Source organism: Camelus dromedarius, chromosome 2 (assembly GCF_036321535.1).
Source record: "Camelus dromedarius isolate mCamDro1 chromosome 2, mCamDro1.pat, whole genome shotgun sequence".
Lineage (NCBI taxonomy): Eukaryota > Metazoa > Chordata > Mammalia > Artiodactyla > Camelidae > Camelus > Camelus dromedarius.
In genome coordinates, this window is record NC_087437.1 from 114,704,399 (window position 1) to 114,720,773 (window position 16,375).

The 16,375-nt window shown below is 38.7% G+C and overlaps 1 protein-coding gene across 6 annotated transcripts in view; it reads left to right on the forward strand.

The window, feature by feature from the left end:
- DOP1B (DOP1 leucine zipper like protein B) overlaps positions 1-8,146 on the forward strand; it is a 95,880-nt gene extending 87,734 nt beyond the window's left edge. For 5 of the 6 annotated variants that reach the window (XM_064475751.1, XM_064475759.1, XM_064475762.1 and 2 more), the window contains 5 exons: positions 3,534-3,670; positions 5,290-5,342; positions 5,567-5,728; positions 7,011-7,140; positions 7,644-8,146. In XM_064475751.1, the coding sequence (XP_064331821.1) occupies positions 3,534-3,670; positions 5,290-5,342; positions 5,567-5,728; positions 7,011-7,140; positions 7,644-7,895 (734 nt within the window). In that variant the 3' untranslated portion in view covers positions 7,896-8,146. Of the gene's footprint in view, positions 1-3,533; positions 3,671-5,289; positions 5,343-5,566; positions 5,729-7,010; positions 7,141-7,643 lie in introns of those variants that run through there. The other variant, XR_010376633.1, reaches the window with a different exon arrangement.
- The last annotated feature ends 8,229 nt before the right edge of the window (positions 8,147-16,375 follow it).

A 16,375-nucleotide genomic window follows, 5' to 3' on the forward strand; every position in this document is an offset into this window, starting at 1 on the left:
TTTATGTATATTTATTTTTATTTCCTTTGATACTTCCTCTTTAGCCCATATCTTATTTAGAAGTTTGTTAATTTCCAAGTGTTTCCAGTTATCTTTCTGTTATTAATTTCTAGTTGAGTCTGTTATGGTCAGAGAACATTCTTCGTACGATTTAAATTTGTTGAAGTTACATTATATCGTAGATCATAAAACAGCCTTGGTGAATGTTCGATGAGCCCTTAATGAGGGGTGTTCTGCTGCTGCTGTTGAGTGGAGTGTTCTACAAGTGTTGATTAGATCCTGTTAGTTGATGGTATTGCTCAGTTCTTCTGTATCCATACTGACTTTTTTCTTATGCGTGCTATCAGTTATGGGATAGGGATGTTGAAGTTCAACTATACTTGTCAGTACTTACTCTGGTTTGAGTTCCATCAGTTCTTACTTTATGTATTTTACACCTCTGTTGTCTGGAGCATAAACATATAAAAATATTATAGCACAGGGAAATATATACAAGATCTTGTGGTAGGTAGCTTACAGCGAAAAAAAATGTGACAGTGAATATATGTATGTTCATGTATAACTGAAAAATTGTGCTCTACACTGGAATTTGACACAACATTGTAAAATGACTATAACTCAATAAAAAAAAGTTTAAAAAAAAGAGGAAAAAAAATTTAATATTATTAATATATCTTCTTGTTGAATTGACCTTACCACTATGTAATGTCCCTCTTTGACCCTGGTACTTTTCTTTGCTCTGAAGTCTATTTTGTTTTGTATTAATAGAGCCACTCCAGTTTTCTTAAAATTTTTGCATAGTGTATCTTTTTCCATTCTTTTACCGTAAACCTACCTATATCATTACATCTGAAGTGAGTTCTGTGTAAGATAGCATATAATTGGGTCATTCCTTTAATCCGTTCTAACAATTGCTCTCTTTTAATTAGTATGTTGAGACAGTTTGCCTATAATGTAATTATTGCCATGTCAGGGTTTATTAATGCCTTTTTATTTATTTTCTGTTTGTTCCTTGTTTTTCACTCCTGTTTCCCTCTTCCTATTTTCCTGAGGTTACTTTCACGTTTTTTCAGCATTCCATTTTGATTTACTTGAAGTGGTTCTGGGGTATATCTCTTTATATAGTTTTTTGCTGTGGTTGCTCTAGAGATTACAGTAAACATAAAATGTACATACTTACGGTGATCTACTAGTATCAACATTTTACCACCGTTTTGGATGCTTTTCTCTTCTCCCATTTGATAGTTGTCTGAAATACTACCTTTATTTATGCTGGGAACCTCAAGAGGTAGTGATACACTTTTTGCTTTCACTGTCCAACATAATTTAAATACTCAAGAGGAAAGAATATTATTTTTACTTGTGTATTTACCCTTTCTGTTGCTCTTTAGTCATTCCCCATTTTTCATGTGTCCTACTGTTATTTCTTTTCAGTCTGAATAACATCATTTTGCTGTTCTTTTAGTGCAAAGCCACGGGCAACAACTTTTCTTAGTTTTCCTTCATTGAGACTTCTTTCCCACCCTTATTCATCTTGTTTTGGTTTTGTTTTTTTCCTCTCACCTTCATTCTGGAAGGATGTTTTCACAGAAAATAAAAAATTCCGGGTTGAAGTTCTTTTCTGTTAGCACTTGAAAAATGGCTGCTACTTTTTGACTCTGTAGTTTCTAAAGAGAAATCTGCTACCATTTGAATTATTGTCCCTTTTAGGTCATGTATAATTTCCCTCTGATCTCAAAAATTTTTCTTTGTCTTTAGTTTCCATAAGTTTGATTATGTGACTGAACATGATTTCTTTGATTTTACCCTCTTTAGAGTTCACTTAGCTTCTTGTATTTGTAGATGTATGTCTTTCACCAGCTTTGGAAAGTTTGCAGTCATTTTTTTTTTCAAACCTTTTTTCCAATCTTTACTCTTTTTACTCTCCTTCTGGGACATTGGTGCACAAATGTTAGATCTTTTGTTGTCCCACTGGCCCACGAGACTCTGTTCATTTCTTTTTTCTGATGTTTTTCTCTCTCCTTTGTTCAGTTTGAGTAATTTCTCTTGATTCTGTCTTCAGTTTCCCTCTTCTCTGTCATCTCCATTCTGCTGTTGAGCTCATCAGTAAGTTTTTCCATCTTGGTGATTCTATTTTTTAGTTTTAAAATTTCTATTAACTTTTCTTTGTACCTTCTATTTCTTTGCTGACAGTTTCTATTTTTCACATGTTTCAAGTGTCCATAATTGATTATTGAAGTATTTTTAGATAGCAGCTTTAAAATCCTTTTCTAATAATTCCAACTTCTGTATTATCTCTGCATTGGTGTCTTTTGGGTATCTTTTCTCATTCAAGTTGAGACTTTTTTTGGCATTCCAAGTTATTCTTTTCAATTGCCTAGGCTGGGATAAAATTAAAAATTAAATTAAAAAAAATTTAAAAAACCCAGGGAACCCACTTCCAGGTCATTCCTTAAGTTCTAAGGAGCCTACCTAGTCCTGCCACCTTTCCTTCACCTGTTTTCTGATACTGGTTTATGTCTTTTGTCCAAGGTTTTTTGGTCCATTTCTTTGCAGTCAGAAAAACAGGATGTAACATACTTACTCCATCTAGTCCAGAAGCACAAACCACTCTTTAAAAAATGCCAACTTGTTTGTCAAATACCTGAGCTATGCATGCTCTTTCATTTGGTCAGAGTACTTTTAAAGGGAGAAATAAAAACCCACTTAAATACCTCAAATAAAGAGAAGTTCGTTACCAGTGTGCTACAGTGAATCTTCACTAGCATGACTGTAGTTCAGCTGTTTGCTATAGCAATTTGTTATGTTCCTAAGAAACCTCAGATTATGGGGAGGGGGACATCACAGTTCTGCAAACAGTTATTTCAGTGGAGAAGTGAGGAAATCTGTTAGGGACTAGAGTTTAACCCATTTTTTAAAAATTTTTTATTCAAGTGTAGTGGATTTACAATATTAGTTTCAGGTGTACAGCAAAGTGATTCAGTTATACATATGCATACGTATACTATAACTTTTTTATTCCTGCAGGAATTCAAGTTTTTGCCATGGCCATCAAATCTAAACTTTACTGAATATTTCTATTTTATTCGCTCACTCCATTTGCCACTCCTCACCCCTGAAATATAGTGTCATCTGGCAACCAGTCTATGCTGTCTTATAGTTGCATCACTCACCAAGGACTGTCTTTGGTTTCTGTGTCTTGTTTCATATTCTTAGAAGAACATTCACTTGATCATTGATCATCCAGTGGATCTCTGGCTTGAGTCAGAAGCATGTGCCTTTCTACTCAGTTGTAGCAGGAGAATCAGAGTCACTTGGTTCACTTCCTTTAAACAAAGGCCATGAACTGCTGCCCCTCACAAAGAAGCAGGCTGGGGGCAAACAAGGGGCACAGAACCATTCTCCCACACCCATTTCACGTACAGGGCTGTTGTCAGATGTTGAAGCAATTGCAGTTTTGTTTTTCCTCTTTGTCGAATGAGAAACTCCAAACTGCCTATGTGTGTGACATCTCTAAAATCTTCTTCCCTTAGAACGCCTGACAGACAATCTCAGAGTTGGACGGACATCCCTAGTTGCTGCTCAGATGTTTCTTTTTTTCAGAGTTTTGCTGCTAAGAATATCTCCTCAACATTTGACTTCACTGTGGCCAATAATGGTCTCTGAATTGGTAAGTACGACTATTTTACTCTTGAAAGCAAAGATGGAGCTTTTAAAATGCTTCCTCAGCAATAATATATTATTTAATACATATCTAATTTTATCTGCAGAACTTTTAATCAAGTTTGTAGCACATAGCTCTTGGTTAAATAGAGATATTTTATCCTTTAATCATACTTGATCTCTCAACTATCCATTATTTCAAATAATTTGTACTGTTTGATATTATTTGCTATTTTAAACTTTTTTTCCACTTTTATTGAGGTATGTGACATACAGCACTGTATTAGTTTAAGGTGTACAACATAGTGATTTGACTGAAACATCATGAAATGATTACCACAATAAGTTCAGTTAACATCCATCATCTCATATAGATACACAAAGAAAAAAACAAGAAAAAAATTTTTTTCCTCGTGATGACAGCTCTAAACTTTCGTATATAACCTACGGCAGTGTTACCTATAGTCCTCATGCTGTATGTTACATCCCTAGGATTTATTTATAACTCAGGTTTGTACCTTCTGACCACTCTAATCCAGTTTCCCTCCCCTTACCCCCTGCCTCTGGTAACCACAAATCTAACCTCTTTTTCTATGAGTTTAGTTTCATTTTGGTTTGGTTTTGTTTTTCAGATTCCAATTATAAGTGAGATGTGTACCGTTTTCATCTTTCTCTTCTGACTTATTTCACTTAGTGTAATGCCCTTAAGGTCCTTCTATGTTGTTGCAAATGGCAGGATTCCTCCTTTTTAATAGCTGAATAATATTCCACTGTATACATATACAACAATTTCCTTATCCATTCATCTGTCCATGGACAGTTAGGTTGTTTCCATGTCTTAGCTATTGGAAATAATGCTGCAGTAAACATGGGGGTGCAGATATCTCTTTGACAGTATTTTCATTTCCTTTGGGTATATTCCCCAAAGTAGAATTGCTGGATCATATAGTAGTTGTATTTTTAATCCTTTGAGGAACCTTCATACTGTTTTCCATAGTGGCTGCACCAGTTTACAATCCTACCAACAGTGCACAAGGGTTCCCTTTTCTCCACATCCTCACCAACATTTGTAATCTCTTTTTGATGACTGCAGCTCTAACAGGTGTGAGGTGATAGCTCATTGTGGGATTTAAAAAAAATTTTTTTAATTGAAGTATGGTTGATATACATTGTTTCAGGTGTACAGCAAAGTGATTCAGTTATATATATATATTCTTTTGTGGATTTTTTCCATTATAGGTTATTACAAGATTCATTGTAGTTTTCATTTGCATTTTTCTCATGATTAGTGATATTGAGCATTTTTTCATGTACCTATTGGCCATTCATATATTGTCTTTGTGAAAGTGTCTATTAAGGTCCTTTGCCCATTTTTTAGTTGGATTATTTGCTTTTTTTTTTTTTTTTTTTTGCTATTGAGTTGTATGAGTTTTTTAAAAATACATTTTGGATAGTATCCTCTTATCAGATATGGTTTGCTAATATTTTTCACCCATTTCATAGGCTGTCTTTTCATTTTGTTGATTGTTTCTTTTGCTTTATTTGCTATTTTTATGGACATACAAATTTTGAACATTAAAGTACGTTTAATCTCTCTCAAATAGTAACTTCACTTTTTTTTTTAAGGTTCATACATTCATACAGCTTGAAGAAGATCTGAAGGAGGATGAATCATTGAGGTAAGTAGTGCAAGGGTCTGTGCACGTATGTGAGGTTAATGGGCATCACTGTATGACGTAGATTAATAATGCTAAACAGTATTTTTTCGAAGTATATGTGAGGGGTCAGTTGCTATTCTGAACATTGCTTGAAAGGAAAACCTTCTTAGGGGACGTTGCAAAGGCAAATGGGTTCCAGAAGATGTGAGTGAATTTATAACAAGAGTTTCTTTGCAAATTTATAGAAACAGCAACAAAATCAACAGAATGAAAGTTTCAGTCTCTGATGGAAATGGGCCCTCGGTGGGGGAGATACCCCCGAGTGAACTCATCTTATATTTATCAGCTTGCAAATTCTTGGACACAGCACTTTCTTTTCCACCTGACAAGATGCCATTATTTCAAATGTAAGTGTGTGTGTGTGTGTGTGTGTGTGTAGGTAGTTTTTGCTACTGGGGGCTTATAAAACACTCACCCGCTGCTGGTCCTCATTGCATTTGTGTAGGTTTTTTTGTCTGTTTGTTTTTAATTAAATAAATTGAACACACTGTCTCCAATTCACTCTGTCCTTGTTGGCTCACATTTCCTGTAGGCTTAACACAGCTGCTCATATGTTTAATTTCATGCCTGGCCCCAGATGCCACTTCTCTCTGTCCTGTCCCCCAAAAGAGAGCAATCATGTAGAAAGGTTTGTGGTTAGAAACACTAAGTGAAAGAAGCCAATCTGAAACAGCTGCATACTGTATGATTCCAATTATTTGATGTTCTGTAAAAAGCAAAACTGTGGAGACAGTAAACAGATCAGTGCGTGCCAGGGGTGAGGAGAGAGGGAAGCTGAGCACAGAGGATTTTTAGGGCCATGAAACTACTCTGTATGATACTATAATGTGGCTACATATCATTACACATTTGTCCAAACCCAGAGAATGCACAATGCCAAGAGTGAACCCCAAGGTAAAGTAATAGTGATGGGTGATGAGTCAGTGTCAGTTCATTGATTGTAACCAATGTACTGGTTGGAGGTGTTAAAAGTTGGAGAGGCTGTGCATGGCAGAGGGGAGCAGGGGCATATGGGAAACCTCTGTACTTTCTGCTCAATTTTACTACGACCTGCTCTAAAAAGTGTTTTGTTTTTTTTTTTTAAATGAGTTCTGATGTACATGAATATGCATAGCAGCATTATTCATAACAGGCAAAAAGTAGAAAAAACCTAAATGTCCATCAGTTGACAGATGGATAAATAACATGTGATATACAGTGAAAGATTCCACAATAGAAAGAAATGAAGTACTGACATGTGCTGCACCATGGATGAACCTTGACAGTATAATGAAAGAAGCCAGTCACAAACAGCCACATGCTGTGTGATTCCACTTATATGAAATGTCCAGAATAAAAAATCTGTACAGACAGAAGATAGATTAGTGGTTGTCCAGACCAAAGGGGTGTAGTGGATTGAATGGCTTGATAGCTAAAGGGAGCAGGGATTCTATTTGGGGTTATGAAAATATCCTAAAATTGATTATGGTGATGGATATACAATTCTGTGAACATACCAAAAAACTTTTGAACTGTACACTTTAAATGGGTGAATTGCATGGTATGTGAATTACATCTCAATAAAACTATTTAAAAATCTTTAAGTGGGCTCTGAGCCAGCATGCCTGATGTTGGATTTTTTTCCTCCAGTTATAGGTGGGCATTTGTTCCTGAAGTGGACACAGAGGGCCCTGCCTTCTCATCAGATCTAGAGGAGAATCACCAAGAATGTAAACCCCACACTGTCCGGATTCTCGAACTTCTAAAATTAAAATACGGGGTAAATGTTTTCTCTTTTAAAATGGATACTTGTGGCAGAGGGGAGAAGGGCTGAGCAGTGAGTGAAGTACTCCATACTCCATTTGATTTCAATGACTTTGAACAGTTTTCAAAATGTCTTCTTATCTGAGTGTTCAAACTGGGAGGTGTTCATAAATTCCATCTTGGTTTCGTCATTTGTATGTGACTTTGTCATCCCAGTTGCTAGGAGGTAAAGCTTCCTGGGTGACAGTGTCACATAGAAGTAGTCAGGCGCACAGAATCCCTGTGTTACTTGGAGGCTGGACCGGCAGGAGGGGTGGGCAGGGGCCCCGGTCAGGGGACTTGGGGCAAATCCTGGTGGAATACGGCAGCTGAAGACCTGGGATTTGAGTTCACACTGCTGCCAGCAGTGCTGACGGTGACTTTTCATGAAGGGCCTGTCCCAAGCTTTTGCTGCCTGCACGTGCTCCACGTGCCTCTCTAACTCTTAGCAAGGCTGAGTGATTGTTGTGTTTTTCGCAGGAAATCGGCAGTTCGGATGAGATGACCATGAAGAGCGAACTCCCTCTTCTGCGCCAGCATTCTCTTTCCAGCATTAGGCAATTGATACCGTTCTTCAAGACACTAAATTGTGCTTTTAAAACCCAAAATAAACTGCCTGCTGACACCCAAGGCCCTCCACTCATAGAGTTCCCCATCGCAGACGGCCCAAAGGTCCTGAAACAACTGGAAGAATGTGTTGAATGTGATTTTTTGGAACATCTGGAATGTTAACCTTGTAAGACAGAATGTATTTAATCCACTTACTGCTGCTTCGATGAAAACCAGGATAATATTCCAGACAAGAAAGGAGCCAGGATATACTGCTGTTAAACAAGTCTATTTCAATTTTGAAAGTGAATTTCAGATAATTTTCTGGTGGGCAACAAAACACGCCTCCCTGAATGCCTTGTAATACATTTAGATCTAATTTTATGTTTCTTCCTCAATTTATGTAAAGAAAATAAAATTAATATATCATCTAACAGTGGCATAAAATTTGTAATATGGAGTAAAAGGCGAAGAGAGTGAAGAGTTGTTTTCTTTGTTGATGTAGATAGATGGGTCTGTGTGTATGCATTTCTCTGAAAGTGTAAACCTATTGAATATTATTTTTTTAACTTGTCATACATGTCCCTTTAAGCATTTATATTGGTACTGCATTTTTTAATGAAAATACATTATTTTCTGAAAATACGAATTGCCCGTGACCATTGACTATTCAGCAGAGGCGAGAGTTGAAGATATCTCAGTGTATTTAACCCTCGCCTACTAAAAGCACGTGTTTGCTCTGTTCTTCTGGGTAAGAAAGACACAGTTTTCAAACCTCTGACAGCTGTAACCTTAGTTGTGTACCAGAATGTGCCTTGCCAGCACTCTCCATTTAACATAAATCAATCAGCGTGGTCACGGAGCCGTTAAGGCCCGGAACTACTATCAGGGAAGCTCACTCTTTGGACTCCTCCTTATTACTCTGTCCTTCTGGGATCTCTTCAAGCGTTTTGCAGACATCGCTGTTCATTAAAATAATCCGTTCCTCGGCACAGACTCCTCCAGGCTGACAGCATGTCTTCCCATTCTTTTCAAGCCTCTCTGTCTTACGCCAACCACCCTATTTAGAATCCCGCCTGGCGCCCGTCCTCCGCGGGGGGTGCTCACTTTGCGCCAGTGAGCGGGGCTTACCTGCCAGACCTGCCTGCCTCATGTCCGCTTTTCAGCCACCAGGGCCATAAAATCACTTTCCAGGTCAGATGATGCGTACTGTCCTAACGTGTGCTCTCAGATCCATCCTCTTGTAGACGGGGTGTTTGGGAATTTGACCAACATTACAGGTTAAGTTTCTCCTCACATCCTCTTGCTTATTAGTATGTGTGCAGTGCAGAAGCAGTTTGTGTCACTAGCCCCCATATAGGATTCGGGCAGCACAGAACCACTTGGTTCCCTAAATAAGGGCTAAAAATCAGAGTCAAAAAGCACTAAATACACGGGTATTCATACAAATGTATGTTAAAAATTAGGTGGAAACTGTTGGTTTTGTACATAGAGGGTATCTTTAAAATCATTTGCAGGTTTGGTCACTAAAATGTTAAATCTTGAAATGTAGAATTATAAATTGTATGTAACTTATATGAGGACTTCCCCATAATTCAGATTGTAAGGAGATAACCATATGCTGATTCATAGTTAACATCAGGGTGGGTGCATACAGTCACCTATCAAAATTAACAAAACTAATAGCTTATTTATATCGTCAGTAGATATTATGCTACAAAAGGTAGTTCTTGTATCTGTCCTTAGGTTTACAAAGTTTGTTTTTCATTTTTTTTCTCTCCAGTATCTAAAACAACTTAATGGTCTCTGTCAATGCCATATGTAATTTAATCTTTATTCATTAAACAGAAATCTTGAAAGGGATTCAACAATACATGTTTACCACAGAGCACTAAAAAAGTCTCATTGGGGAGAAGGGTGTAATTCAGCGGTAGAGTACATGTTCAGCATGCACGAGGTCCTGGGCTCAATCCCAAGTACTCACGTTGGAAAAAAAAAAAACCTAACAATACATACATAAATAAATAGACCTAATGCCCCCCCCCATATAAATGTGATGGACGTCTAAATCCCTTGTCAGCATACATACTACAGTGCTTGAGGGCACAGGCTCTGAAGTCAGTTTGCCTAGATTGACTCTTCAGCATTCCCCACTTGCTAGGCTGGGCAAATCCTGTGTGTCTCAGTTTTCTCATCTATAAAATGGAAATATCAATGGTAACTACCTTAGAGTCGGAGCAACTAACCACCCCTGTGCTACCTCTGTGGTCTGTATAAAGTTTTGATCGTGCACCCATCAGTAAAAATGAAACTTGTGCCCACCCCTCAGTGTCGCCAAGCCTGTGTGTTACATTAATTAACCTGAGTACTAACATATTGTGTGTTCTACAAAAGAGAAAATGGAGGTTTTTTAAGTATGAGGAAAAACAAAATTAGCAATTCTTTTTTTGTTCTTCCCAGTGGAGACCCTTCTGTACCCCACTTTGAAGACAATGCCTCTGACTCAGTTCCTCCCAGAAGAAGTTAAGCCAGGTGTCCAGCCCAGGGACCAAAGTGCCACTGTTCTGAGGGCAGAGCATTGGGACTGGTGTTCTGACAAAGCAGAGCTTTTAACACACAGAGCTGCAGGACGTGTGGTGGGAACGGGGTTTGCATGTGTGGTCCTTCCCACTGCAGTGCTTCCCAGGGCCAGGCATGGTGCTGCGTGTGTCACGTGCCTGATTTCCTAACCCCCTTAGGAGGCAGGGACTGTTACTCAATTCTATAAAATCAGCAGAGCCAGGAACCGAAACCCAGGTTTGTCTTGCTCTAGAACGTGACATTCTCAACCGCGGTGCGGAGAAAGTGAAACAGGAAAACCCCGAGAGGGCTGCTGCTCTTTCATGATGTGAAGAAGAGTTTCGGTGCTACCCCACCCAGTGGGCTTCCTGCCAAGCCAGCTTATCCTGGAGCACAGCACAGAGGTGGCGGCTCCTGGCTCTCGAGGAGTGGTGAGGTGTGTTTCAAAGGAGATAAGCCTTATTTTCCAGTATTTGTGTTATGCCCAGTTAATTTACAAATAGAAGTAACTAGGTTCATGGAAATAGTTGATGAAGCCTGTCGTTAAAAGTTTTGAACAACAACTTGGGAGACCAGGCAGGATCTGGCCTTTGGAATTAAATGCTCTGATGTAGGACTATGCCTTCTACCAGGTATTACTTGCATTTTCATAGGGCACACAAAGTGATGAACATGCAAAAGTAAAACCATCAAAGAAGAGAATACTGTGCATATGGACGTGGGCCAGTGAAGGAATCCACCCATTCCTTAGTAAGGGGCAACTGAACCTTGTGAGAATCACCACAGTAGTGTCTTATCATGCTTACATATTTTGTTAGATTGTGTAGTAATCATTCCACAACTTGTATTCCATCATCTTCAACTGGACTTTGTGCTGTCTCTGAAGTTCAGAGCAAAGAGACCCCTTCACGCGTTTTTTGGAATGCTTATGAGGACCCTGCAGTTAGAAACCTGTCAGTTGTGATTAGAATCCAGCAAAGCAACATTTAACAGGGGTCCCCACTCCTGCATGTGAACAGACTTATCCAGAGAGCTTGCTACCTTGCAGAATGCCTAGCCTCCTCTCCAGAGAGTTTGGATCAGTAGACAGGGTAACACTGGGAATCTGTGTGTATAATAAATTGTTTTTCATGCCAGTGCTTCCCGGACCACTCGGAGAAACATGAGTTCGCAGAGCAACGCATTCACAAAGATGACAGTTCTTACATGATCGAGGAGGAAGCCCTTGAGGCTAAAGCTTGTCTGGTTCTCATCCTATACAGGTAGCTCTTTCCAAGTGGTTCTCCATCTAAATCAAGTAAGCCCACCTTTAAACCAAGGGGGGAAAGGACTTTAAAATTAGATCTGGGAAGGGAGTATGACAGTTCGTCAAAGAGTTTAAAATAGAATTACCCCTCTGATCCAGCAATTCCACTAAAAACTGAAATCAAGTTCAGGAAGAGAGATTTGTACTCCCATGTTCATGGCAGCATTATCCACAATAACCAAGAGGTGGAAATAACCTGAATGTCCATCGATGGATGAATGGATAAACAGAATGTGGTATACGGTGGAATATTCAGCCTTAGAAAGGAAGGAAATTCTCACACATGGATAAATCTTGAGGACATTATGCTGAGTGAAATAAACCAGTCACAAAAGGACAACTACTAGATTCCACTTATATGAGGTACATGAAATTGTCAAATTCATAGAAAAAGGAACTAGAACAGTCGTCACCAGGGGCTGGGAGGAGGAAGGAAGGAGGGGTTAGTGTTTAATGGGGACGGAATTTCAGTTTGGGATGACGAAACATTTATGGAGATGGGTGGTGCTGATGGTCGCACAACAATGTGAATGTAATTCATGTCACTGAATTGTACACTCAGAAAGGGTTAAAATGATCAATTTTATGTTCTGTATATGATACCACAATAAAATCTTAAAACAGTGAGGACAGAGGAGATAGCCAAGGCTCCTCCTTACCTAGAGAACAAACATCTGTGCTATCCTGAGTTCCCCCCAAAATCAACCAGAGCAGATGGGGGGTGGGAAATTAAGGAGAGAAACTTGCCCCTCAATGCTTCAGCTTTAGAAAAAGCTGTTGCTTAATATTTTACTCTAAATTGAAATTGTAGTAATGACCCCGGGGGCCTCACTGGGCTTTCCAGCCTCCTTCCTAAAGGCCTCGGCCATCTCTCCTGTCTCCTCCAACCACTCAGGGCTTCTCACCTGCATTTCTTATGTATGTTCTTTCATCTGCTTGAAGCTATTTTCTCCTTCTCTTTCACCTGGCGAAGTCCTGCTCCAATCATTTGTTGGTTTACTTAGCAAATATGTAGGAGCGCATCTTTGAGATCCAAACTCCTCAGTCTTGCATCTCTCTACACTTCCTCAGGCACAGCGAGTGGCCCTACGGATGCACCTAGTAATGCAGTGGTCCATCACTGGTACAGGGCAAGGGCCCTTTTGTGGAAAAGGAAGAGCCAGCATCTTCGGTTCCTTCAGTGGCTGGCATATACAGACAGCTAGTAGGTAATTGAAAGAAGACTGCAAAGGTTGATTTATCTGTTCAAGGTGGTGCTGGAAGGAAGAAAAAGAATAGTAAATCAAATGAATGAATTTGTAGGACTAGAGAACGTAGGCTCAGGGAACAGTGTATTTTCAGCCCTAATCTTGGACTCTCCATCACTCTAAGAATCCCCTCGCTGAGGTTCCTGTGGTTTTGCTGAGCACCACTTCAGACACACGAGAGTGCTCTGCTGGGCATGCTTTCCTCTCTCTTTCCTGCTGGTCCCAGAACTGCCTGATTAGGTAGATTCAGAGCCCAACCTGCCTGAAGCATCTCTGTGAGGACTGCTATGTCTTTACTGGGCTCGCCCTTGTTTCTTACTGGACCTTTTGACAACCAAGCACTTCCATTCTGTAAGGAGAGGGAACACTGGACTCTGTGCATTAACTGTACTGCTTGGAGAGCTCTGTGTCATATTAAAGATACCACGGTAACTAATAAGCTCTTGGTTGTATATTGTTGCATGTTTTCCTTCCAATTATCTTCTGTTTGTTTCTGAATCTAAGCCAGGCTAACAATCTAAATTCCTTCAGGAAGCAAACAAGTTGTTTAATACCATTGGTGGGGTGGAGCTTGTGGCCAACTGAAGAGTATGACTGGCCTAAAGGCAATAAATATATATAATTGACCAGTTATGAGCTGGATAAAATCCCACTTCCAATAACAACAATAAGAAAATAGGGGAAAAAACATTTACAAGAGCTCCTTGAAGGTAATACTACCAAAGGAGAAAAGAAGACTTGGAGCTAAAGGAAAGATTTACTAGGTCATAAAGAGGAAGATTCAACATCATAAAGTTGTAAAGTCTAACTAAAAGAGTAAGTTCTAAGTTAAAGAGTATTGAAGAGAACTAACCTGAGATCCTTAAATATATTATAAAACTGAAATAATTGGCACCAGTGCAGGAATGGACAAGAGACCAATAAACAAAATAGGAAGTCTATCAATGGACCTCTATACCTAGAAAAATTTAGTATGTAATAAAGGTGGCACTTCAAAACCATAGAGGGAAAGATGTCTTATTCAATAAATGGTGTTGATGGGAGAGGGTAAGCCCTGTGGCAGAGCACATGCTTAGCATGCATGAGGTCCTGGGTTCAATCCTCAGAACCTCCATTAAAAAAAAGAGAAGGAAAAAAAATGGTGTTGGGATAACTGGGTAACCAACAAGGGAAAAAGCTGGGTTCATATCTCACATCTTTCACCAAAATAAATTCCAAGCAGATCAAAGATTGAAACCATGAAGAAGCCATGAAAATGCTAGAAGAAATGAAAAGATATTTACATAAACCAGCAATGAGGATGATCTTTCTTAAATGAACATAAATTCTAGAAGCCTAAGGGAAAAGTTCTATCATTGTGACTGCATAAATTGTCTTTTTAAAATTCTATGCAACAAAAGTCTTCATAAGCAAAGTAAAAGACAAATGGCAAACAGAAAAATATTTGAGACATATTACAAAGGGCTAATTTCTTCAGTACTGAAAGATCTATCAAAAGTAATAGAGAAGTGGGCAAAAGATGGGGGGAGGGACAAATTGGGAGTTTCAGATTAACTTATATAAAATAGATAACCAAAAAGGCCCTACTATATAGCACAGGGAACCATATTCAAGATCTTGTAATCACCTATATTGGAAAAGAACCTGAAAAAGAATAATTTACATATATATATACACACACACTTATAACTGAATCACTTTGCTGTACACTTGAAACACTGTAAATCAACTATACTTCAATCTTTTTAAATGAAAAAAAGTATTAGATACAGGGATTAGCAGCATATTAAAAAAAAGTGGGCAAAAATATAAACAGGGAGTTCACACACACAGACACACACACAAACAATTGGGTTTTACAAACGTAAAAAGATACCTAAACTTACAATATGAGAAAAAAGTTTAAATTGCTCTGAGAGATTATTCACTGACCATTTCGGCAGATATCAGTGGTAGCAGGAAATCAGGACTTCCCCTACACTGCTATAGGAAATAGAGATCGGTACAAGCTCTTTGGAGAAAATTGGACAGTTTCTACCAAAAGTAAAAAAAGTGGCTGTAATTTTGACCCCACAATTCTACTTCCGGAAATTTATCTGCTATACATGCATATGTGTAAAATGACTTACATACAAGTTATTGATTGTAAATATTATTGATAATAGCAAAAAGTTTGGAGACAACCTCAGTATTCATCAGTAGGAGACTGGCTAAATAGACTACAGCAATATAATGAAGTGTCATGAAGTTGTAAAACAATGTGAGGAAGCTTTCCATGTACAGCTATCGAAGGATCTCTGGGATACACTGTTTCATGTAAGTCAAGATACATAACTGTATAGGTTTGTGAAAGCAACCAGATTTCACATTGTGTTTAATTTCAATCAGAGATTTTTATTTTGTGGGACCAATGTTCTAACTCTTCTATGGAAATTTAAAATTTTTCTTTTTCTGTCTTAGTCATTTCGGGCTGCTAAAATAAAAACACCATCGATAGATTGGGTGACCTAAACAATAAATATTTATTTCTCACAGTTCTGTTAGCAGGGAAGTCCAAGATAAAAGCACCTTCCTGGTTCTTCCTGCCATGTCCTTACATAGCAGAAGGGTTGAGAGACCTCTGTAGGTCTCTGTTACGAGGACACCAATCCCATTCATGAGGGAGCCACCCTCTAGACCTAATCACCTTCCCAAAGCCCCCCCACCTCTAAATACCACCCCCTTGTGGGTTAGGATGTCAACATACGAATTTTGAGGGGAGACAAACATTCCGTACACAGCACCCCCCCAAAAGAAGATAGTTTTTACTATAAAAAACATATCAAACTCAGCTTTGACATTTTTAAAAATAAAGATTTCCAAATCAGCTTGCGTTTGTATTACACAAGCACCAGAGGGAAACAGCAGAGTATTTATGTTCCTGGAAAAGCCCCATTTATACTATCTGGTTTAAGTTTAGCCTGTACACATTCACCTCATATTTCTTACATATGAGTAAGCCTTGACAACGTAGAATTCCACAGTGTGCACAATTAGGTTAAAAAAAAATTAGAGCCTGGGAGGCAAGAATTTGTAGGTACAGTTAAGTATTTGCTTCTACACGAATAGATGGTTGTCTATTTCTATTGCTGCTCTAACAAATTACAACAATTTAATGTCTTAAAACTGCAGAAATGTATTCTCTTCCAGTTCTGGAGACCAGATGTCTGAAATGAGCTGAAACCAAGGTGTCTGCTGGGGATCATTCCCTCTGGAAACTCTAAGGGCTCTAGAATAGTTTCCTTGCCTTTTTCAGCTTCTGGAGCTGCATTCCTGGCATCCTTTGGCTCATGGCCCTTCGCCATTTTCAAAACCAGCAGCATCATAGCATCTTCAAGTCTCTAGAGAGATGCTTCCATGGCTACATAGCCTCCTGTGGCCAAACCTCCCTCCTCCTATGTCTTATATTATAAAGACACTTGTGATTGCATCTATGGCCCACCCGGATAATCCAGGCTAATCTCATCTCAAAATCAACGTTGTTCTTAGAAACAATGAAAAGTACATATATG